Source organism: Leucopleurus acutus (genome assembly GCF_964270905.1).
Source record: "Leucopleurus acutus genome assembly, chromosome: 14".
Lineage (NCBI taxonomy): Eukaryota > Metazoa > Chordata > Mammalia > Artiodactyla > Delphinidae > Leucopleurus > Leucopleurus acutus.
Genome location: NC_139156.1, coordinates 12,924,636 through 12,949,738, shown reverse-complemented (window position 1 = coordinate 12,949,738; position 25,103 = coordinate 12,924,636). Strand labels below are relative to the sequence as shown.

General features: G+C 37.0%; 1 protein-coding gene across 2 annotated transcripts in view; it reads right to left on the bottom strand.

Annotated features, from left to right (window-relative positions):
- Positions 1-287: 287 nt before the first annotated feature.
- RAB11FIP2 (RAB11 family interacting protein 2) overlaps positions 288-25,103 on the bottom strand; it is a 40,076-nt gene continuing 15,260 nt past the window's right edge. The window contains exons 4-5 of one of the 2 annotated variants that reach the window (XM_082854568.1): positions 9,234-9,279; positions 288-3,477 (exon numbers count right to left, since the gene is read on the bottom strand). In XM_082854568.1, coding sequence (XP_082710694.1) covers positions 3,247-3,477; positions 9,234-9,279 — 277 coding nt within the window. In that variant the 3' untranslated portion in view covers positions 288-3,246. Of the gene's footprint in view, positions 3,478-7,359; positions 7,388-9,233; positions 9,280-25,103 lie in introns of those variants that run through there. The other variant, XM_082854569.1, reaches the window with a different exon arrangement.

The window sequence follows — 25,103 nt, the reverse complement described above, 5'->3', positions numbered from 1 at the left end:
TGCTAAAGAATAAGCACCCTTATGGGGGTGGTAGGCAGTGGGGTGTGAGGGCGGAGGAGTCAGTGAAGGATGTGAGGAAAGCAAGTCTGTCACTAGCGAGCTGAGTTTTACTTAGGTTTCCATTCATGAAACCCTTTTAAATACAGGCAACATTTTCACAGCTGGAAAATTACAACGAAATCTTCACTTACTGCTAAAAGCAATAGATGTAGTTATGTATAATCTATGGATACTAATACATTCATGGGAGGATGACAAAACTAGGCTCAATGCAGAATACAGCAGCAAAAAGCAATACTTAAATATTTTTCATGAATGGGTGACACATCATTTTATATACAATTCTAAGATTTATTCCCTGGTATTTAATAAATGAACTTGAAGCCTAAGTGGTAGGACAGTTATGTTCAATACTTTGAAGCTGAATTTTAGAACTGGGAGGGGAGCTGGTTGTAAAACTATACTGTTTAAAAAATATTAGCAGAAATACTTTTAATTATGTAACAGAAGTATGTTAAGCTTAAGACAGGTTTGAGACTATTATAAACTCTGCAATTAAAAAAAATCCTCTTATTGGTGGAAATATTTTTGAACATGCCTTTTTTAAGCATAAAAGCAAAAGTAAACTCTGTCTATAAGTCTATTGTGCTGCGTGTTATTTAATGAGTACATATGTTTTATTTCCTTGTCTAAGTTACTAACAAAATATACCATTAGAATACTTAAAAGTTATAGTTTGCAAAAATAAACTAATGTGATCTTTTGGCCTTTTTTTCTACAATGCTAAAAATTAAAACTACTCTATTTGCACTTCTGCCCACAAACACAGGCAACACTGTTATGTTCACATAGGAACTCATTTTTACTTTTTGTTTTTAGTTCCTTATATTGACCGATTGATTATGAATATATATATATAGTCAGTTTGATTCCAGGTCACGAGTGAAAGAAAGTTCATAAACGTCGGAACAGAACATTTCGGGCAGTGATAAATGCAGATTCAGTTTTCAATACAATTCTTGTCTCAGAATTAAAAATATTGATGCAGTTATAACCAAATCATTAACGTATGGACAAGTCTAATCCTTAACAGTTTTTATACAGGCAAAGAATCCTCCTTAAAAATGAATTTCCTCATAAAAAGAATGGCAGTCCCTTAACCATACTTTTTCATGAGCTCTATTTACATAAAACATATCCCCAGTACAACACTGGCATCGTGGTTCATTCTATAAAGAGTAAATTTGGCCAAAGCATATTAAAATATCTGCAGATAATGTCATAATACTGCAAACACATGGATTTTAGTACTTTTAAAAGTGTAAGAAGAGCCTCAGTTATACTAACAACAGAAAAAACAAATACTAAGAATTGTGCAACATTTAATAAATGTTAACTAAAAATGGCACCACGTTAAAAAGAACTACCAAGACCTCAAAATAAAATTCTATACCACATTGTGAGGTTTATTACAGAAATTTAGAAGTGGAGGAAAAAGTCAGTGAAAGCTATTTCTCCTTGTCTCCTATTAAAAATTATTTGTATTTCAGAAAAATTTTCAGAATTTCAAAATTTATGCTCTCATAGAAAAACTGAAGAAACTCAGAAAAATACAAATAATAAGGGATTTTAGCTTGTGAATATAAGCTTGGCCAAGTATTATCTGATTCAAAATATTAAACTGAGCAAAACTATTATATGCCTTTGTATTTAACTCTCAATGAATTCTTAGTAGAGATAAATATTAGACAGAAATGCATTTGGTAAAAGATTGGGGAATATATGTCTCCATATACAGGTGAATTTTTCATCTTAAATTTCCTATAGAAAACACAGATTCAGTATTTCATAGTATGTATTTCAGACTTTTAAAGTTAAAAAATCAGCAGATGATTAGTAATATTTTTATATCATTTTCACTTTAAAGACTAATTCTGTACAAATATATAAAGAAAATTCATGATAGTAGTCAACATTTTTGGGGAGCAGACTTAAAAACAAAGCTGACACAATTCTGTAACACTGATTTATTCTTACAGGGTGGCTGTAGAATAGTGTAAAATGTCGTGCTAGTAAAGATCTATTCTAAAAACTCACCCCTCTTTAGTGACTCTTATTTTGGTTCAGAAACCAAATGCAACCATCTGTTCCATTATTTTTGTAACTTGAACCCGAGCCTAATTTTTCATTCCTAGAATTTGTTCGTTGCTTTGGGTTATCAGGCATCAGAATGATCACCTACTTCCCCCACCCGCTCCAAATTATCTTCAGATATAACTTCCAAATATTTTCTTTGCTAGTACTGAATATTTTAAAGACATTCAGAATCTCAACAAATCACACTTGCTTATCTTCTGCTTACAGCTCAAACAAAACTCAAATATTAAGATAAAAAATTAATTCAAGAAATTCATGCTGTTTGCAAGGTTAATGAAGTTTCCTAAAATACATCGTTCTTTAAAAAGGGGCTTTAGATCATTACTTTTGGAAAAAGAGAAAAGATTTGATGCTGGAATAATATATAGTAGCAGCTTATTTTGAAACCAAGGTTCACGTAGTCAAGAGTGATTTGAAGCAGCTTCTGTGTAACAAACCATTATAGTAGCAATGACGATTTGTTTTGCATTGACAGAGCACACATATTTTCAAATTAAGAAATCCTAATTGGTATCCTAATTTTAGAGGCAACCAGTTGTCTTTAAATGTTCTAAAACACATGTATATATGAGGTATATGCATGTATTTTATATACAAAGATACATGAACAGATTATTCATGTACATATATGTATATAAAATATGAACTTTTTTTTTAGTAGTGTTTACAATGAGCAGTATTCCTGCAGCTAAATCTGTACAAATTGACTTCTGAGAAACCAACCACAGTATCAGTTCTGCTTGCTGAGAAACCTGTTCCTGAGGAATAAGTCATGTCCTTCTGAAGATACTCCTAGGCCTATGGCAGATTAGCGGGCTGGCACCAGCACCTAAGTGAATCCTAAGGAACTGCTTGTTCACGAGAATCTGGCCCATCTTCACTTTAAAGGTTTAAATTATTTAGCTCACTTCAAAGGTCACTCTTGATAGTCCCTGCTAATATTTACAGGTGAAACAGTTCTTCACAATGAAGGAGAGTATGGAATGAAACCTGATAGTGTGGTCTCTCTCAGTAACGAGCTCTTCTTCTATTTTTTCTCTCTCTTTCTTCCTTTCTTTTTTCCCCAATTATAAATGCAGTACCATTGGCTTATGAACTAGTGGAGAACTTGCCAGCTTTCCTGGATGGTTCGTACGGCACTCTGAGAATACTGGGCGTCTCCTCCATCACCCTTACAAGGAGGTTGTCGATGTAGTCCTCCAGCTCCCGGATGTGGGAGTCTTTCCTCCTAAGGAGCTCTTTGTGTTTTACCAGCTCCTGCAGTACCTCCTCGTAGGTGAGACTACGGTAGCCTGCAGTGGCATCAAAAGGGTTGCTGTCCTAGAGTAGGATAAAGACGGTCACTTTAACAGACAGCACATCAGGGGCAAATTATGAGTTATTCTGAAGTTCTACTGTTTCAAACCCTTGTCAAACTCTTCTCTATCCTTGGCTAGAACTAGTGTGACAGTTCACAGAACGGCTAGCCAGTTCTGAGGAAAGGACTAAAGCAGATACACCAAAGCCTTGATTACAACTCTAAATTCTTAAATATAAGAAACTGACCATGTAATTTAAGATTAAGTTAAGAGATAAAATGCTCAATAATAAACATAATTAAAATAGACAAAATCGAAACATCTGTAAGAATTAACTTTAGGAAATATAAGAAGCTACTGAAAACTATACATTTGGATATCACTTTAGTCCTCGTGGAATTGCTTCCGCTAAACTGTAGTTTAATGTTATGCCTTTGCCTTTTTATTGAAGATGGTTACAAGAAACAGCAATATTAACTCTGCTTCTCCAGTTTGCTATGAGATGTTGATGGCATTCAGAACTAAATCCATGAGCATCCTTTATAAGAAGCTCCATGGTAGTAACTACTGTTTTAACTTATAGGCAAATAGAACCTTTTCTCCTCTGAGTAACTAGTCTATTTTCTCCTCCTAGTACTAATACCTATACAATTTATTTTATTTCCCTTTTGCCTTGGTTGTCAGGAAACTCAAGAGTTCAACTACAGTCAGGCTAACACTTAAGATTAGTATATCTGCATTCTCTCCCATTTCACTTACTTTATTTTGTTTAACCTCATTCTATTGGTGAAAATTCTCTTAACACAAAGGTACAAACATAAACCAAAGAAAAGGCATTGATTCAATTCATTTTTATTACAAAGCATCCTAATATTAAAAGAAAAATATTTCTCAGAAATTCAATCAAAAAGGCACTGTAACATCATCTATTTAAAGTGCATAATATTTAGATGTTTCATTATGTAAAATATAATGCCAAAATATAAAGTAGCAATCTTTATGCCTTCTTATACATAGTTCTATCACTACATTCAACAACTTAAAATGGTTTTCATCACTTTCTTTCCAAACATTTCCATTTGGCTTTAAAGAAAATAAACTAAAAGACTGAGGAAATTGGCCTTGCTCTTAAGGACTAATAGTATCTAATCTATTCAGTGGAGGACGGAGAACGAGGACTGGTGAACGTAGAAAGGTCTTTTTTTTTCCTTTTTTGTCATAAGAATTAAATTTGTCTGTATTCAATTTCAGGATCTATTTTAATTTGCTATGCATCCAGGAGTTTTCATCAGTAAAGCCAAAGTGTAACTTTTTATCCCCTCCTCACCAGGCCCCATGACTTTGCTGCACCAGAGAAACAAGCTAGAGCACAGATACCAATTTGATGCTTGTGTTACCCAAGCACACTCCCTTCTCTAGGATAAAGGCAAAACAATATTCCTGGCTGAAAACTTCTCCAATCCATAGAATCTCTCAGGTTTTGCAGAGAAGATATAGCTTGCACTAGGCCTTCAAAGATTTTGCCAGGCAGAAATGCGTAATGGGCATCTCAAGCAGTGGCTCTGCTTGTTCAAAGGAGGAAGCAAGGTTCAAGGCACAGTGGCTAATAAAGGTGATCAGTGGAGCACGGCTGGGAAATAAGGTTCAGGACAGGGCACAGAGAGAGAGGCTGAAACAGTGGGTTCCAAACAGACCATCAAGGATGTCTGATAGTGTTATGGGAAATAGAAAGCCCATTGAAGGTTTCTAAACAGAGGAAAGATGATTAAAGCTAAGTTTTAGGAAAATGGCAGCAGTGGGTAAAATCATTTAGAGGGACCGCGATTAGTTACAAAGCTATTTAAATAGTAAAGACAAAAGTTAGGAGGAGCCTCTACTAGATTAACAGAATAGAGAGGATGCTAAGAGGAAGTTTAAAAATGACTCATTTTACCATTAGAAACTGGGTATAGATACAACTTTATGAATTAGATTACCTTTGTCCCCCAAAACATTTCAGGATATTGTTTTACGACAACTAAAGGACAATTCTGGAGATACGTGTTGGTTTATTCTCTTCTCTTTCAGATCAATTAACTTTTTGTTAGAATAAGTATACACACATATTTACTAGTTTAATTGGTCATAAGTCGTCTAGAGATACAAAACTTAGATTTTCCTAAACACATTCCTATTCACATTTATTATACGCAGCAGGTTTCTGTAGAAAAGATAAGACATACCATAGAGCTAAATATATTTTAAACATTAATTAAAAATAAGCTAAAGTTTCTTACTTTAACCTAAGTAATTCTGCACAAATTTGAGACTGAAACCCACCTAAGTCTCACTTTCCTTCTCTGATAAATGAGATGTTCTCTAAGGTCCCTTTCAACTCTAACATTTCCTGGTCTGCAAAGAGGTTTTTCAGAACTGCATTCTAAAAAAGTGATTATGTCCAACTAATGTGATTTAATTTTTCTAATACAATATTTACTGAAAAATAGCAGTTCTTGTGAGAACTGCAGGGATTAATGAAATTAAACTAAATGGGATTCATTACCAATTGATTGTTTTACCTTTTTTCTTAATTTAACATAATAATAGCATCAGACTGGGCCTCTCTTAATCAAATTATACATATATGAACTGATTTCTCCAAACTAATTAAGTGATAATATGCAGTTAGAAAATCATTTATATTGTTACATTTAACACTATACCAGTGCTACCAGAGAATGTAGTTAAAATAATTTTTTAACATTTCTCTACAGACAATGAGGATGAAAGACATGTCAAAAAATTCTTATTTTGACATAAGGAGTTTAAATTAATGCCATGATACAAATCAATCTAAAATTTAATCTCTCAAAATAATCAATTATTATCCCACAATATTGTTCAGCACTTAAGATATAAGCCATAATCTAGAATATACAAATCCATCATTTGGCTTATTTTTCCCCCTCACAACCATCTAATACTTATGGATAAACAGATTTCTTGGAAATACAGTTCTGACCTTTTCAATAAACTTTCCATTTGTCCTTTTATGTGAAAAATTTACCCCAAATTTCTGCATCAAGTTTTTAGGCAAAAAAAAATCTTAGAAACACATGTACTATAAACTATATTCTGGAAAAGAATATAAAATAATTAAAAACAGTTTTATGCTTAGTTCCACATTTTATCCCATATTTGAAAATCATGTAAACCTTCTAATTTTAGGCATAAGATTCTTAAATTGACTAATATACTCAATAAATACATCTATCCTTCTGTTTGTTGATATAATTCCAAATAAAATAAAGATTAATATTAACTAAATACAGTAGGAAATTAAAATATTTTCTGGTTACAAAAATTATTTTGCTTAAAGAGGAAAACTCTCAGGCAAATGTAAAAATGAATTATTTTTTCAAAAGATACTTTTAATACTATTCTTAGAAAAACTAAAATTGAGAAATCTCCAAACTGGTAAAGACTCAGATAACCTAACATGGGACTCCTACACACTCAACAGTTTCTCCTCTAGCCCTCCACAGAGATGGCACATATGTTTTTAAGATGTCTTCTTATATTGAAATTTAATGTAAATTTTTCTTCTCTCTTCCCGTTTCATAACCAATCCTTTTTCATTCCTACCCAAACTCTGTTAAAAATTTCCATATGCAGATATAAGAAAATAAGAGTTGGGTGAGTGAACAGAATTATTACATTAAGTTGTCTAACTGGAATTTTAAATAACAGTTGTGCAAAATACTTTGAGAATTACTAGTGATCTATTTTTACTTTACTTACAGTCTAGCCTTTTAAACTAGGAAATGTATATTTTTTACAATATTTAAATTTCAACAAAAGCAAATTATCAAGACTCAAAATAACTGAAGATTTAAAGAAAGGTTGTCCTGGTAACCAAATATTGGTGGGGTACTAACTGACATTCAAGGCAACTAGAGGAGAGAGAGAGAGATAAGATGAAGGCTTGGCATTCTCTGATCATCTCATTATTGTTCTAATGAGGAACTTTGCTCTGGGAATATCATCTCAGCTACTTTCACATCTTTTGTGCTACTCCCTTCATCTCCCTTTCAGTTCTTAATTAGGCCTTAAAGAGCTCACACTGCCCTTTCAACTGGCTACTGCTCCTGTTTAAACACTGCTTTCACAGACAGGTGTTGGCACTAGCATATAAGACATACAAACTTAATTACAAAATACTATGTCCAGAAGCGGAAAAAAATATAACTTGGTGGACAGCTATTATTAAAGGACTTAAGGTAAATTACTTCAAACATCTTATAATCTTCAACATAAAACTTGTTCAAATACTTTTTTTCAATAACGATCAGTATGAGGATGAGCTTTCTCCTCTTAATTGTATCTTGCAGTAAATTAACAACACCTAGTAATCCTTTAACTGTCATTTAGAATAGTTAGTATTCCAGAGAAAAATAATCACACATCAAGGATTCTTTTATCACCTTTAAATCCCTGAACTAAAACAATTTTCACATTTTATTTCTTTAAAGAATTCTAAGGATGCTTTTACAGCAATAAATTACAAGATCTGGAAAAGTACATTTACAAGCACATAGAAATTGTAATTAAGGTTACTTAATAAACAATAGCTGCACATTAAATCGATTTTTTGATGTCGCATTTTGTTTGAGATTAAGTAACCGCCTGATAGAATTCATTTTACTATCTGATCAAAGGCTGACTTCATATATTCTGACGTTTCTCGCCAGTCTGCCATAATATAAAGACTTGAGTATTTATGAAACATCAAAACGTACACATCATGTACATTAAAACAGCAAAAACACAGTACAAAGTCCTCTGCCTCTATAGTGTTTTCTACCATTTTAAAGACAAATGACTGCATTTAGAATGGTTTACACAACACCATGGTTTCTTCTCAGCCTATCACACCATAGAAGATTGTGATATGCTATTGCTTCCAAAAATTCTTATTACACATCTGGATCACACACATTAAGGACAGATGGTTCAAAGAGCAACCACCAGCCTCTTGGAATAAAGGCTTTATTTCTGTTATTCAGTGAGAATTTAGTTTCCTACCAAGACATGTGCCCATATTTTTGTAAAGCAACTTATTCTCTCTAGGCTTAGTATAGTATTTAGAATAGACTGAAGATGTACTGGACCTCGGAACAGAGGTCGAAAACTGGACTTCAAATAACAATGAAATTAAGATATCTGAATAATCCTTGCAAAATATGTGAGCTAATGTGGCTGGTCGCTACGAAGCCTGTTAATATATTTGGTTTTGTTCTGACTTGGAAGGTAAGTGTCCTAAAGGATCTTTCACACACGCTCCTGGTTAAATGGGTCTCTGGCCAGGAAGCTCTTCCTACTGTTAAATGTTCACAAGCAGGTTTATTCTCCCCTCAACCTGATTTACAACAACAGTAACAAAATGGCAGCTTTCTCCACATGCTCTTATTTCACAACTATAATGCTGACCTGACATACAGCTTTCGTATCGATTTTTAAACAGTCTGCAAACAAAACCTGTATATTCTAAATTGGCTTCAATTATAACTATGTTTGCATACACTTCCATAGATCATACAGAAGTCACACCCTATGGTATATTAAAGATAAAGTTTGAATTTTGCTGTTTTTCTTTCTCCCTAAATCATTATACTAAGCTATAATCTGTGGATAACTGAGGGATTCAAGGAGACGGAGGCCTTTTTAGAAATGTGCCCCAGACAGAAAGACAGCTTGTGGCTTGGTTTTTGGTAATTCTCTACCCCCTCTGCAACTTACCGGGATTTTCCTGAGGTCTTCGTTACTTGTCGGATTCATATGAAAACTGAGCAATAAAAGACAAACGTAAATGTTAAAAGCGTATCATAGTACACGTGGGAGGAGACATAAAACAGGACATTTTAACCAACATTGCAATAACAATTTCTAAACTCCTATATTACCTGAGTGAGTGAGACTTAATCCAGGATGTAAAAGAAAAACAATATTTACGAAACATTCCAAAGCAGCTACAATTTTAAACTTTGAAGGAAAACCCTTCAGTATTATTAGAACTGAAGAACTGTACCTCTAACGTGTACTTTCTAAACATCTTTAAATATAAGCGATTTTACCTAGTGAGCTGTTTTATAAGATTAGATTCTATAATGTTATTATTCATTTTATATACACACCCACTTACCTTAGGCCTTCTGATATAAAACTATAGAGACTTAAATAAATTTAGGTTGGGAAGACTGTAGACTAAAAGAGTGGAAGCAATCTTTTAAAACAATTATTTCTATAGGTATTAGAAAAATTAACCTTTAAATGTTATCCTATCAAGGAGAATGAATTCGGAGCTGTGTGAACCATTTCTGTCATTAATGAATTTCTAAGTAGCTGGTCTTCAAAATTTAAATACCCAAATGGACCAAAACAAAATGGATTTCTTGCATGCACAGAGGACGAAAACATCACAGCTGAATGCTATAATCGTTTTCTTCTTTGAAACATGTCCATTAGGAAGGGGACTGGAACCAAAAAGAAGCTAAACTTCAAAGCCATCTGGTGAGTAAATATTTCATCGTCGCTATTCAAGTTTAATTTTTACCCGGCACTTAAGAGTATTAGCCATTAGAACCTCTACAAAGCATTACTGTCCTAGGAACCTTTTTATTCCAAAAAAAAAAAAAAAGACTTAACTGTAAAATATATTTTTTCATTATCTGTGCTTTATCAGCCAAATAACTGGAATCCTTTGAAGAAATTCACTTTTAAAACTTTTGACTGTATGCACAAAAAGTCTGGACACTGAAAAGTATCTATTATTACAGTACATATCCCCAGCTGTAAATCTACAGGGCATGCAGGCATGTACAACCACCTCAAGAGAATTTCTCACATATCCAACGTTTCATTTGTTATGACTAAGATTTGTAGTACTAGCTTCCAGAACCGGTTGCTGACCTTTTCTACCTAGAACTCCCGTGGATAAATCTGGTATTTCAGTAGAGCTGGGTGACATGGTAGGGAAGATTGAAACATGTTTTAAATACCTACGATGCACCATTTACAGGCCGACTCGGCTGACACATTTTCTCATTCCCTGTACCTCACCGTCTTTATTGTGTTCTGTATGGTCCCAGACTAGAGTCACTGTACCGGCAAAGTCTCAAAAGCCTGACAGAAAAGTGGCTTAAAAGAAAACAAATACAAACCCAAAATACATTATCACGTGGTACCCCTAGGCCTAGAGTGCCGAGGGAGCAGCTGATAACATGCACAGTTCTCAGCCTCCCTGATTATCAGTCCAAGGAGGTCAACATCAGGGACCAGTGGGACTAATCTCTCCTTGTCCCGTGATCTCACAGCATGTTGCTCTCTAATAGGTCAAGAAACGCATTCTGCTGCATCTCTCTCCATCCGACTGTGACATTCTCGAAGACAAACTGATTTACATTCAGTGTAACGGCACACCGTACTGGTTTCAGGCAGAGAAGTGCTTGAGGGCCCTGGAACCACGTGGTGTGAACTCAAATCCTGGTTCTGCCCTCTACTTACTTGCCTTTGAGTGTGTCTGGGTTCCTTCCTCTGTAAAATGGGGATGGTAACAGGATCTACCATGTAAGACTACTGGGAAGATTAAATGAGTTGACCACATGTAAAACACTTAGCACAGTGGTTAACAGACAGAACATGTTCAGTAAATTATTTTAATAAACATTTGCATAGCACTTAGAAAGTGCCAGATACTGTGCTAAGCACTTTACCAAAATTAACTCATTTAATCTTCGTAACCCTTAAGGTAGGTATGCTCTTCATTTTCAAAAGAAGGAAATGAATCACAGAGAGGTTAGGTAGCTTGTGTGAGGTTGTCCAGTGGATGAATGTTGGAGGTGACACAGTCCTAGCCCTGTTTTCTGCTCATAGATCTACCTAGTGAGCACAGGCTGCACTGCTGAAGCCCTGAACACACAGGACGCATGGATTAATCAGATGTTTTGAGTAAGCACACAGGAGAGATGCCCTTGTAGGGGGAGAGCACCCCTGAGAGTTAAACTCTTAGACCACCCAGAGGAAGGAAACGTTCTATCGCAGCATTAGTCAAGGAAGGTCTACTAAGTCAAGGAAAAAGTAGAACTTAAAATTACATGATGGTTAGGTTCGGCAGGCCAGAGAAAGAGAACTCTGAAGACACATGCTGTCTGGGGCTGCTGGACAGCGGTGCCACTGCAGGACACGGAGCAGACTGGTACGCAGGAAGCGGCATGGGAAGGAGCCCCTGAAGGGTTGTCATGCAGAAGATGAGGCTCTTAGAGCTGATCCATAGAGCAACAGGCCATTTTTGACAAATTTAATCTTTCATAAATGTTATTCAGATGTTTCATATCTATCCTATCACATCCTTGAAGAATAAACAGTATTATGACTGTATAAATTTCATTATATGTCTCAGGAAGAAATTATTGAACTGAGAAATAGAAATGCTGGTATTATATTAATTGTAATAAGAGTTTTGAAGGAACAGACATTTAGGACAAAAATTTTATCAAAATCACGAACCTAACCATAGGTACTATCCAACGTCTTCAGCCTATGGGGCTAAAGTGAAACTCAGTGACAACCTGCAAAGTGTCTGAGAATTCTCAAGAATGGTCACAACTGTAAGGGAAAGAGGTATGGAGCACAGCGAGCCCCAGCTCTTTGCCGTTGTACCTGAGTGTAACCTAAGCTCGCCCACACTCTCCAGCAGCCCAGTGCAGCGATCTGAGGCCAGGGCTCTGGTACTGGCCATTGTCTGGAATCTAAAGGCAGGACCCCGCTCCTGTGTTCGGCTTTATATTCACAAACTGACGTGTCAAATACGTGACCAACTCAGTCATTCACAGCTGCTTTTTTTGATCTGTCCTTAAGTGGGAAAAAAAAAGTTAACTGAACTGGATGAATTAGCTTGGGGGGAAATGTCTCTATCCAAGTGCGGCACCAATTTGTGCTATGCTTCTTGGACTGCTTCCTCATGCCAGACAAGATACTGAATAATGTAGTCTGCTCAACTGAGTTGTTGACAGGTTAAGGAAAATGGTGTTTTTAATCATGTATAAAAATAAACTTAGACATGCTCACACTGAAAAAGTCTACACAAATTTAAACTTCAGAATTCAAAACAATTAATTTTTGAAATCGGAACTGAAAGAGTTTGGTGGCAGCAGAGGATTTTGAAGTAACTTTGAGACTGATAAAAATATTTTCAAATTCATATTTTAAAAAATAATTTAAACTAATAAAATGCTTTACCTTAACATTCTGAAGTCTTTAGGTTTAATAAAAGCTTATTTTTTACCTTGTGATATTTCCAATTTTTAAAGAATTTTTCCTGGTAAACTCGAAATTTTAAAATTAACAGTACTCAAATGTATTTCAAGGCATCATTAGTATCTCTTCAATAACGTCACACTAATTTACTTTGAAGTGAGGATAAATACTGAGTAAGTAAATTGGTGAAACTTGAAACTGTCCTTCAATTTCTGCTATGGACTAGCCTTCCACAGATAAGCCAGAAAAGCAAAGCAACATTTATAAAGTGATAAAACTGACCACTACAGAAATCACTAAAGCATTTGTCAGTGATCAGAGTTTTCTTCTATGTCCTTCCTTTTCTCTTTTTAAAACTTTTTGCTCTCTTTTGGAGCAAGAATACCTAAGAAAGGGAAGAGACTATTAACAGGGAAAAAGTCTGTCATGACAAAAAAAAAAGCCCACAGAAGAGCAAGATCTATTAAAACTGATTAACTAGCTGCCTTGTCAGTATAAGACAAGGCAGACTGTGTAAACTCCTGGCTCTAGGGTTTTAAATCTTTCAAGGAGAAGTCACGTAACAACACCTGAAGTTCTTTCCAAGGCATTTAAAAACAACTATTATTACATCTTCCATGATACCTCTTTCCAAGCCCTGTTACTGCTGGAATTATAAAGCTAAGTCCACTTTGGCCTACAACTTGACTCATTTTGTATTTAATAAGTCAATTCAAGTTATTTGCAAAACTCAGGAGGTGTCCTGCTTGTCTGGGAGGTGGGGCAAAGAGAGGAAAGCAGAGTGGAGGAGTAACTTTCTTAAACACCATTCAATTTCTTATGGTGTATAGGCAATAAGTATAACTTTATCACAGAAGAACTTCGGACATGAATTCTTTTCAAAGGAGAGTATCCTACTGATCTTCTTGTTTAGCTGGCAGAGTGGGCTCTGGAGACCTGGAGCTTCACTTTGGTGACAAATGTAGTTGAGGGGGAGGGGCGTAAACTGAGAACTATAACATAATACAAAACCTTTAATGAGTCTGAAAAGAAGAAAAGAAAAATACACCATTTACAGCGAAGCAAGGGCAGAGAGTAATGACACCGGCCTAGCAACGACTGGTATTAGTGGACTTTAACCATGAGCTCAGAGACAGCTGGTTTCAAGCAGGCCAACACAATTTCCTGAGGATTCTTCCAGTCAGAATGACTAAGAAAAGTGCAAGACTTAGACAATCTTAAAGAGATAGAACGAAGGCTGAAAAGCAACAGGTATTGAATTTTTTCCTGTTTGCCTCTCCTGCTCCATTCTGCCCCTCCCTGCACCCCAGAAGGCTGATCTCTGGAAAGGGCATCACCTGGGTCCCCTTGCCCATTGGCTTCCAGTTGTGCTCTGCCACTGGGAGGCACCTGCAAGAGACTGGAGGACAGAAATAAGGGGAGACAGGGTATTTATTCCAGCCCCATCCTACCAACCTCTTCAGTCCCCCTGCTGCACTGCAGCTTTACCAGTAGCTTCTGTACAGACAGCCACAGCTGTTCCCTCACACCTAAGCATGGCAGTCCCTTCCAGATACTGCTGGTCCCTAGTGCTCTACTATCCCTTCCTTGGTGTCCTAACCCTAGCCACCCCTCTATAAATGATATCTTCACTAAACTTACTTCAATTACTCGTTTTGAGTGTGTCATTTGTTTCCTGCTAGGACTTTAACTGATACAAGAATATATAATAAATGCCAAAAACTATTCACTTAGTAATTTAAAATAGGAGAGAAAGAAAGGAAGCCAAAGAAAAACTGCACTTTTGAAATGGTATAACTGAAGTGACTGGGATTTGAATAGTACCACTGCACAGTTATACACTGCCTTACAATTTATAACACATTTTCACAAACGGAGTTCCTCTCAACTGAGGAACAGTAATCAATAAGGTGGGATGCGATCACTCACAGAAGGATCTCATCCAACTGAAATTCCAACTGATCCATCTCACCTTCCGATTCTCCCACTCCGTCACCCCATCAGACCTGCTCTGTGGACCCCAACTGTCATCCCAATTGTTTCCTAACCTGTTTGTATTTCCTCACCCGTCTCACCAGAGCATACTTATAGTCCATTACCCCTCAGATGTTCCACCACTTTTATTTTGCCAATCTCTAATCCCTCCCAGGTCCCTCACAAGTAACTCCTGCTGTCTTCGTTACTTCACTGCCTCACCTTTTATAACCTGAAACACATCCCCCCGCCACCGATACTCACGGCCAACAAGCGATTTTTACTTAAGGTAACAGCCTCATTCTCTTGAACCTCTCAGCTCCCTTTGATGACTGTTCTTTCTGAGACTCTCCCCCTCTGTGATAAGTGGTGGCCTAAATTTTCTCCTATGTTTCTGATTACCTATCTTCTTCCCCGTTTCACCCTAGGTGGGAAACACTAGCTATTTCTTTTTTTTTTTTTTTTTTTTGCGGTACGCGGGCCTCTGACTGTCGCGGCCTCTCCCGTTGCGGAGCACAGGCTCCGGACGCGCAGGCTCAGTGGCCATGGCTCACGGGCCCAGCCGCTCCACAGCATGTGGGATCTTCCCGGACCGGGGCACGAACCCGTGTCCCCTGCATCGGCAGGCGGACTCTCAACCACTGCTCCACCAGGGAAGCCCCAACACTAGCTATTTCTTAACGTTCTGTTTTCAAACCTCTTTTTCCACTCTACCTTGGAAATCACTACTTCAACTGCCACCATTAAATGGACGGATGACTGCTAAATCTTTGATCTTCAACCACAATCACTTTGTCCTTTGCAATACCGCCTTTACAAATGTCTGTTTAAAGTCTCAGACTGGATATCTTACCTGCACTTAACTTGTCTCAAAGTTCTCCCAAACCAATCATCATCTTGACTTTTCCATCAGTTCTGTCTGTTTCTTCCTTCTGGTACAGCCAGTCTCCTGATCACCAAAGGTGAAGCCTCAGAGGCACCCCTCCAGCCTCCAGCTTGTGCCTGACTCCAGCCTCCAGCTTGTGCCTCATCAATAAGCTGCCAAGTTCTCCCCATTCAGCTTCTGGACATGGATCTCTCATTGTTGCCTCACTACTCACTTTCACAGCTACCTTTCTGCTCACAAGACCACATGACCACCTAGACTATAACAGCCCGGACTGCTGTAATAGCCTCCTCTCAGTCTCTGTCACTACTCCTTTGTCCCATCCAGCCTATGCAACATGGCTGGGTAGGACATTCTAAAGCTAAAGTCTAACCTCATTATTCTTCTGTCAAAAAACTTCTGGAGCTTCCCTGGTGGCGCAGTGGTTGAGAGTCCGCCTGCCGATGCAGGGGACATGGGTTCGTGCCCCGGTCCGGGAGGATCCCACATGCCACGGAGCGGCTGGGCCCGTGAGCCGTGGCCGCTGAACCTGCGCGTCCGGAGCCTGTGCTCCGCAACAGGAGAGGCCACAACAGTGAGAGGCCCGCGTACTGCCAAAAAAAAAAAACTTCTGGCCTCCACCTTCCTCTGGAACAATAACAAAATTTCTTGGCCTGGCTTTCAAAGCCTATTGGGCTTGACTATACTTATCTTTCCAAACCTACTGCCCACCACCCCAGTACCCAAGTACAACCTATTAAATTGCTCTAAATTTCATATTTTATTTTTAATCAAGAAATAGACATTTTACCACCTATTTCAAAGAATTAGGATTAAAAGAGAGTTAAAATGGAATGTTTTGTATGACGAAGTGCTATTCCAATTTCAGATATATGAACCTAAATACAGACCTTACATAAAAATCAACTCAAAATTGATCACAGACCCAAATGTAAAGCACAAAACTATAAAACTCCTAGAAGATAACACAGAGAAAATGTAGATGATCTTGGGTATGGTAATAATTTTTTAGATACAACACCAAAGGCAGGATCCACGAAACAAAGAATTTATAAGCTGGACTTCATTAAAATTAAAAATTTCTGCTGTGCGAAAAACACTGTTAAATAGAATGAAAAGACTGGGAGAAGATATATGAAAAAGACATATCTGATAAAGAACTGTTACCCAAAATATACAAAGAACTCTTAAAAGTAAACAATAAGGAAAAAACAATCCAATTTAAAAATGGGCCAAAGATCCCAACAGATACAAAGATATACAGATGGCAATAGGCATAAAAAGGTGTTCCACATCATATGATATCCAGGAAAAGCAAATTAAAACGAGATACCACCACACACCTACTGCCATGGCCAAAATCCGCAACACTGACACCACCTAATGCTGACAAAGATTTGGAGCAACAGGAACTTGTACCATAAGATCCAGCCATTGCACTCCATGGTATTTACCCAAAGGAGGTGAAATGTATGTCCACACAAAAACCTACACACAAATGTTTATAGAAGCTTTATTCATAACTGCCCAAACTTGCAAGCACCCAAGATGTCCTTCAGCAGGTAAATGGATAAACTAGTACACCCAGTGCTTAAAAAAAGAATGAACTCTCAAACCATGAAAAGACATGGAGGAACCTTAAATGCATATTACTTAGTGAAAGAAGCCAATCTGAAAAGGCTACAGACTGTATGATTCCAACTATATGACATTCTGGAAAAGGCAAAAACTATGGAGACAGTAAAAACATCAGCAGTTTCCAAGGGTTTGGGGGGAGGGACCAGTCAATAGGCAGAGCACAAAAGATTTTTAGGGCATTAGAAATACTCTGTATGATACTATAAAGATGAACGCACGCCATTATATTAATACATTTGTCAAAAGCCTCAGAATATACCACACCAAGAGTGAACCCTAATGTAAACTATGGACTACGTATAATTATGACGTGTCAACGTAGGTCCATCAATTTTAGCAAATGTACCACTCTCGTGGGGAAGGTTGCTAATGGGAGAGGCTATGTGTGTGCAGGTAAGATGTATATGGGAAATCTCATACCTTCCGCTCAATTCTGCTGTGATTTCAAACTGCTCTAAAGATGAATTTTTTTTTAAGTTTGCATTTTGGGTATCTATCCTAATCCCTGGCCTCCCCACCTCTTTCTACTACAAACTGCTTACAGGAAGGAATGATATCTCAATCTTTTCAGCCCTAGCATCTGACATAGTACCTAGGGTATGGCAGATGCTTAACAAATGTATGCTGAATAAATTAACAGCCAGTGCTTCATAAAAATTGGGCTAATAGTTGACTGAGTAAATCAATAGTAGGTCAATACAGGTTTCAACAACAAGGTTTCAAGTCCCCAAAGAGCAGAGGATATCGTTTTTCTGAATAACAAAGATCACTTTCATCTAGACCTGACAGCATATGAATGGAATATTTTTCCATTCTTTTTAAGACAGAAAGAATTACTCTGATACTTAAAACTGCCAATATGAATTGAAATAAGTTTCAAATTGGTGACTTCTAATATAATCCATTCAACTAGCCAGTTTAGCCAGTTTACCAACCAAGTCTACCAGTTTAGGTATTTGACCACAATACAGATCCAACTGACAATTCTCTGGTAAATCCTGAAAACATTTATTCCATAGAGGTTCAATGTTAAAGGAGTTTAAAGAAATATTCTTAATGGTTCCTTTTATAAAAGCCCTAGAAAATGAAGTGTCCAAAGAGAGCTTCCACTAGTAAACTCAACCTTTAGCACATTTCAATTATGTCTATTACACATGCAAATAGGGCTTAAGAGCCACAGTGCAACTCAATACTGCTTTTTTCCTGTTTTTTTTTTGTGGGGGGGTGGGGTGGGGAGTGAGTACCAAATCAAATTAATGCTATTAGAGATTAAAATACTCCATTATCTCTCTTGGGACTGGGCATGCACACTAATACCGCGATGGCAAAACAGAACCTAATTTATAAATGTCTATGGGGATTAACAGTAATTTACTTATTATTATTCTCACAGGATATCTTTTATGAGATCTCGTAGGCAAGACAATTAGGAAATTGTGGTCAGTGACACCAAAGATCATGGACAGCAAATTCAGACCTAACTGGTTTTCCATCATGAAATGGTAATGACGGTACTGTTGAAGAAGTCCTAAAACTTGAAGACTGAAAGATATCCATGAAATTAAGGCATGTTTCATCAAGAATATCACGTTCAATCAAGTTTAACTTACTATTTTCTCCTGGTGAAGGAAAGAAATGATTATTTAAAATACAGTCAATCAGACAATTCACAAATTTCCAAACATAATCTGTATGAATTCCAAAAATTCTCCATCTCTTTACAAGTAAGCTTCTCAAACTTTGTTCTCTTTAGTACCCCTGATCCATGAGAATAAATCTGACAACAAGCATAAAATTGCCTCGACATCTCAAATTTAACTTAAAAGTTCAGGTAGATTTTTACGTTTTACTCTCTATCATAATTGTGCTTCTCTTAATAGAAAAAGAATCTTTTCCCCTTAAATCTTTAGGAACCTTGTCACTCTGGGAAATTGTGTTGTGATTATCCTGTTGCTCTGAGTAGACCCTGGTCCACTGTCTGCCATATATCCACTAGAGTCTATCTGAGGGTACAGGGGAGTAGAAAGCAAGTTCTGTTTACCCTGGAAGCCAAACAGTGAAACTGGACAGAAGCGATGAGAACAAGGCACCAGGGCCCTTGACAGGGCCTGACAGAGCACAGGTTCTGTCTGCGATCAAGGCCAACCCAGCATCCCTGATCAGCCTTTTCCTATGAGGAGAGGTTGAGGACAACCTGGGCAGAGGTAACTCTTCCAGGAAGGTGGAGGGTGAAGCAAGTTGGCTCACAACACCCTTGGCCAAAAGTACCACAAGCTGGCTCTGTACCCAGGACGAAGCCAAGTTCTGGAAAAGAAGCCTTGGTGCCCTCTGGTCACCAGGAAGGCCTCCAATGTTCAAGAACACCCTGCAATGAGGCCCCTGGCCAGAAAGCAACTGCTTCCTTAACCTGCCATCTCTGCAGACCCTTCAAGGAGAGGCACTCAAGGCAGCCAGACTTCCTGGGGACCCTCCATTTGGTGACACAAACCCCAAACTCCTGTGTATCCTCCTTGGAAGCAGAGCTGCTGGGGTGACTGGGGGATTTCTGGCCATGCTACACCCTAGGCTGAAAAGCCCAGCCTTAAAACATTCTTGGCAAGTAAGAGCTGGTTTCACAGGGCTACGAAATTAATAAAATTTTGCTAGAAAAGAATTTACTGTTTTGTGTTAAGATACACTCTCCAGCCCCCTCCCCAAAAAAGATAAGTATAATGATTTTACTGGAAATTATACATTATACTATCTCTCAGAACGCTGAGCTCGGAGACTACTCGAGTAGAATCTTATACTTTTGGTTAAAAAACAAAGACAGGGGCTTCCCTGGTGGCGCAGTGGTTGAGAGTCCGCCTGCCGATGCAGGGGACACGGGTTCATGCCCCGGTCCGGGAAGATCCCACATGCCGCGGAGCAGCTGGGCCCGTGAGCCATGGCCGGGCCCGTGAGCCATGGCCGCTGAGCCTGCGCGTCTGGAGCCTGTGCTCCACAACGGGAGAGGCCACAGCAGTGACAGGCCCGCGTACCGCAAAAACAAAAACAAAAACAACAAAAAAAAAACAGACAAAAGAGTGTACTTTCACTGACAAAGAAATGAAAGAGCCAACTTCTAAACCTTGGTTAGAAGGGATATACTACTACCTGTGTGAATTTCCTAAGGCAGGGACCCTCTTCCCAAAGGGGTCTCTGAGGAGTTTTTGGTAAGCGGCATTTATCTTTCTTACTATGATAGTTTTGAACAATTTAATTTGAACTCAGTCATGTGAGTTTATGAAAACCTCATCATCCTTTAAGGTAAAGCTACAGCTTAGATATTTACCCTGTACTGTCCTTATTAGTGCTATGCGATAATTTCTGGACACAGGATTTTATAGCAATACTGATTAGAATACCTTTGCCTTGAAAGTCGTAAAATAAATTTTCTACTAAATACAGGGAATACTTTTACTTAATTTCAATGTGGTTTAGTTTATTTCATCAAAGATTATTACTGAACATACATCTTGAAGAAAACGTTTAGCCAGTTTATTGTTTTCTACCAAATGTATGTCCTTTATCAGTCAGTGAAAAACATGAGCTCCTAACTTCTTTTATTTACGGTTTTTAAAGTTGAGAATCTATTGTTACTTGTAAATAATTTCATTTAACTTATTTAAACCAATTGTTACAGATTCTGTAGATGCTTTGTAATAAGATCATAGCAAGAGCTACCATTTCCAGGTTTACCATGTGGCAAACCTACCTTCAGCACTTTATGTGCCTTACATCATTTAATCTCTTCCACAACATACCAAGGTTGTTATTCCATTTTACAATGAGGCTTAGAAAGGCTAAGTAAGGTCATATAGCTATTCCAAAGACTCAAATCCAGACCTGAGTCCTAAACCTGAATTCTTAAACCTATCCTATACTCGCTTTAGGATATTCTACTAGTACTGTATTTAGATATTCTATTACTATATTTATACTTTCATGTAACACTGAAAAATCCTCAGGTAGAAGTAGTTAATCAAATATACCTTCTGAATCAAATATTAAATGTTTGGTATGATTTCCATTTTAAATTTATTTGGGGCATTTAATTTCTTTTAAAGTGAAAAAATCTACATGAAACAATATTGTACACCTCAAGTAAACAAAATATGTGATTAACCTGAATACCCCCATTCCCACACCAGGCTCCATAACAAAGAGGTTGTTATACTTAATGCAGAGCTGCTGCAGGGCACTCACTAATTGGCTCCTGGTAGCCTAAAGTAACAAACATACTTCCTCAGGAACCTACCAGGCAGGGAACAACACAACAGACAAAGACTATAGTTCCAACTAGAAAAGCAATGGTAAAATTACTAAGTAGTTAGCAGACAACTAATGATATAATAGTACACAGTCACAATTTATAAAACATTCCTTCCAAACGCATCTCATAATTTTTAAAATAAGCTTTCTTGCTATTTACTAAAACAATTGTCTATCTACTCATTCCCCAACGTAAAAAATCATGTTCAAAGGTCAGGAACAAAAGTTCAAAGGCCTCTTCCTTGAAGAAGCATTTCCTAATTTCTAGCAAGCTGTTCCTCTCCCTTCCCGCAGCAAATGCTGTGTTCAACACAGTTCACTCTGCCTGGATTACAGGTCACTGCTTACACATCCCTCTCCCTAGTTTATGAAGCTACTAGTAACCTATGAATCTTATCTTCAACCAATCCAACCCCTAGCCCTAGTAGACTTTTACAGACATGTTTGTGAAAATAATTTTAAAAACTGGCAATTTGAATTAAGTTTTATCCTGGACAAGGTGATCCATGTAATTGCTATTTAAGTGGTATTAGCACTTTTGTCAAAAAGATATGTAAGCTTAAAATAAATATATAAAATACATAAAACATTTTTACTTGATGTATAATATATTCAAAATAGTTACATAATACTGTAGTTTAATATTTATGTTAATTCTTACACATTTACATTATAATTATTGTCATATAATAATACTGAATTATATTTAACACATCAAATAATCAGGTAACACTACCACCATATATTAAATATATAGGAACAGCACCCTTATTTTAAAAATTAAAGCTTTACTGCTATGAAAAAAGGTAACCACAGGTGATATGGTCACAGTAGTCCGAAAGGAAATGTTCTAAATATAGAAGCAGGAGGCTTGGAAAAGTGGTATACAGAAGTAAGGGAAAAGTATAAAAGAAAGAAGTTATTCTCTTAGTGAGAAGCTAACAAAAGGGGGCAAGGTTTGGTAAAGCCAAAAGCCACTGGAGAGAAATACATGGAGTAATTACAGTGTTAAGGTGAACACATTTTAAATGCATTAAGTCCACAAGCAGTTACAGAACACATTCTTGTGTTCAAAGAAGCCAAAATATTTTCCAGCTTTCAAAAACAAGTTCTCAAGAACTGTTACTATGTTGATACTAACTTGCTTGTCTCGAATAACTCAAAACACATAATTCCTATTCTCTAAAAACAAAATTCTAAAATAAACAAGACAGCACCTCATTAAAAACACAAAAAAACATAGCCCTCTCCATCAAGACTGAAATGCCAAGTTTGATTCAAGACTACAGACCTGACATTGCTGTAATACAGTTTTTACAGTACTGTGATTCATCAAATTGAAGACACCGATTGAAGACACATCATTGGAATAATCCTCCTTGTTTTTTCTCCTTTACTAGTCCCCCACCATCCCTCCCCTCTACACACACACACACACACACACACACACACACACACACACACACACAAGCAGAATGGTTAAATCCCATCTATATTAGCCCAGAAATGTATCTCAGAGAGGTCCCCTTCTTCTCCATCCTTACTGTCAAGTGACCTCCATCAACTCTCACCTCAACAATCACGGTAACTTCCCAACTTGTTCTCTTGCCCCAAAGCCTCCTCCCTGTTCCCACTCCTGGCCCCAGCAGACCCCACCACCATGCTATAGAGTTATCTAAGATATTACTCTGATCATATCACAACCCAACTGAAAAGTCTTTCAAAGTACCCCAACGCCTATACAATGTCCAGTCCTGAGCATGGAATTCAGACCTAACATTTACATGACTGCTTTTAGGAGCTCTAAGAGCAGGATTTATATCTTAATAACCTCTGCTGTCCTTGTCTATAGCAAGTATTGCTCTATCTTATTAAAGTACTGCTGTTCATCCAAAAATAATAAAAATGAAAATATCATTTGATTATCAGATCTGAAATTCGGAAAAAGTCATACTGATGGCCTGGAGCAGCCACACGTCGGAAGCAATGGAATGAATCAGACCTGCAGGGCTTTCTTCATATTCTTAATCTTCAGAGTATAACATGTTTATAATAAAGGTGTGCTGACTGGGAGTTTTCTGAACCAGAACTCGATTCATACTCCAACAATTTCAAATTTACACTGGAAATGATTAGACCAAGTATCTGAAATTGGGACTCTCGAGTCTCAGACTTAAAGGTACCATAAGATCATGACTTGAGGGACCTTTGCATATTATGTAAAAAACAAACTGAGGAAGGACAGTCTTCTCTCTGCCCTAGATCCTGACAGTCTTAAACTGGACAAGGAAAGTAGACTGCCAATTTGGAATAGACAATTTTAGCCAAGAGGCCACAGGTAAAAAGTAAACAGAATAAAAGTCTAAATTTAGAATCACGTAATTTATGTCTCCCCAATGTACTGCTCTTAAAATATACATGTTCATTAATGGCAATTAACGAAGATTATTGATCTACATGTAACAAGCTTCTCTGCTTGCTGATTTTGCAAATAATCCTCTCAAATTCTATCTTAAAGCAAAAAATTTATATATGATTTACAAAAATTAGTACACTAAGGTCACTGGAATATAATCTTAATACTCTCCTATCAGAAACTTCAAGAAGACTTACATACTACATCTTGTATTTGATCATATCATAACAACCTGTTCTCTTTAACTATTGGACTCGCTATGTGTTATCCTGTGTCCAGTGCCTAAGAGCTCGTTAATTACCTAAACTATATCTCCATAGGTCTTGTTAATTACCCGTCTCCTGTCTCAGAGGACCTTGTTAATAACTTGTACAGTCTCTCTAAAGAGGTCCTAACAACACATTAAAATTAAAGATGCTTTTCTTTTAGCACCTGTCAAGTGCTGTAAATTGAGAAATTTTCACATCAGTTTATTAGCCTACAGTAGTTTTTGTGGATTTTTTTGGCTTGTTTTCTTCTCTCACAGATTCTCTGTGTATCTCAATCTCTCAGCTCAAAATAATAATAATGATAATAACTTAGCAAAGTCTGTCTTTTTGTTAGAGCTTTTATTGTTTTCAATTTTGAAGTCTATAAATATCAATTTGCATTAGCAAGTTAGCAAAAGGATGGCATGGTTGGTGTCTGCAAATTAACCCATGGGGAGATGTACCAATTAATGAAAGCTATTATAATGAGTATTAGGATGACAAAGGGTAAAAAAGTTTCAAGTAGTACCTGGGGAGTTAAGCATAAAAGTTCTAGTTAGTGTTAAGGGAACTAATCACATCGCATATTTCATGCTCCTAGTCATTGTTTCATTAGACACATTCTGTAAATCCCTGGGCACTAATGGATTAATGGCTCCAAAATTCATGTCAAGTTTTTGTTTTCTGTCTCATAAATGAAGCTACAAATTTTCAGCTGTGTAAAAGATTTATAGGCTGCTATGAATAACAGGGAGATTATCTTTAATATTAGACAAATAAGGATAAAAAATAAATATTGCTATTAAAGTAAACCTTATGCAGGATAAGGTTTACTAAGCCAAAGACTGAGCTTTAAACTTATACAGGAAAAAAAAAATGTCCATAAGGAGCATTATAAA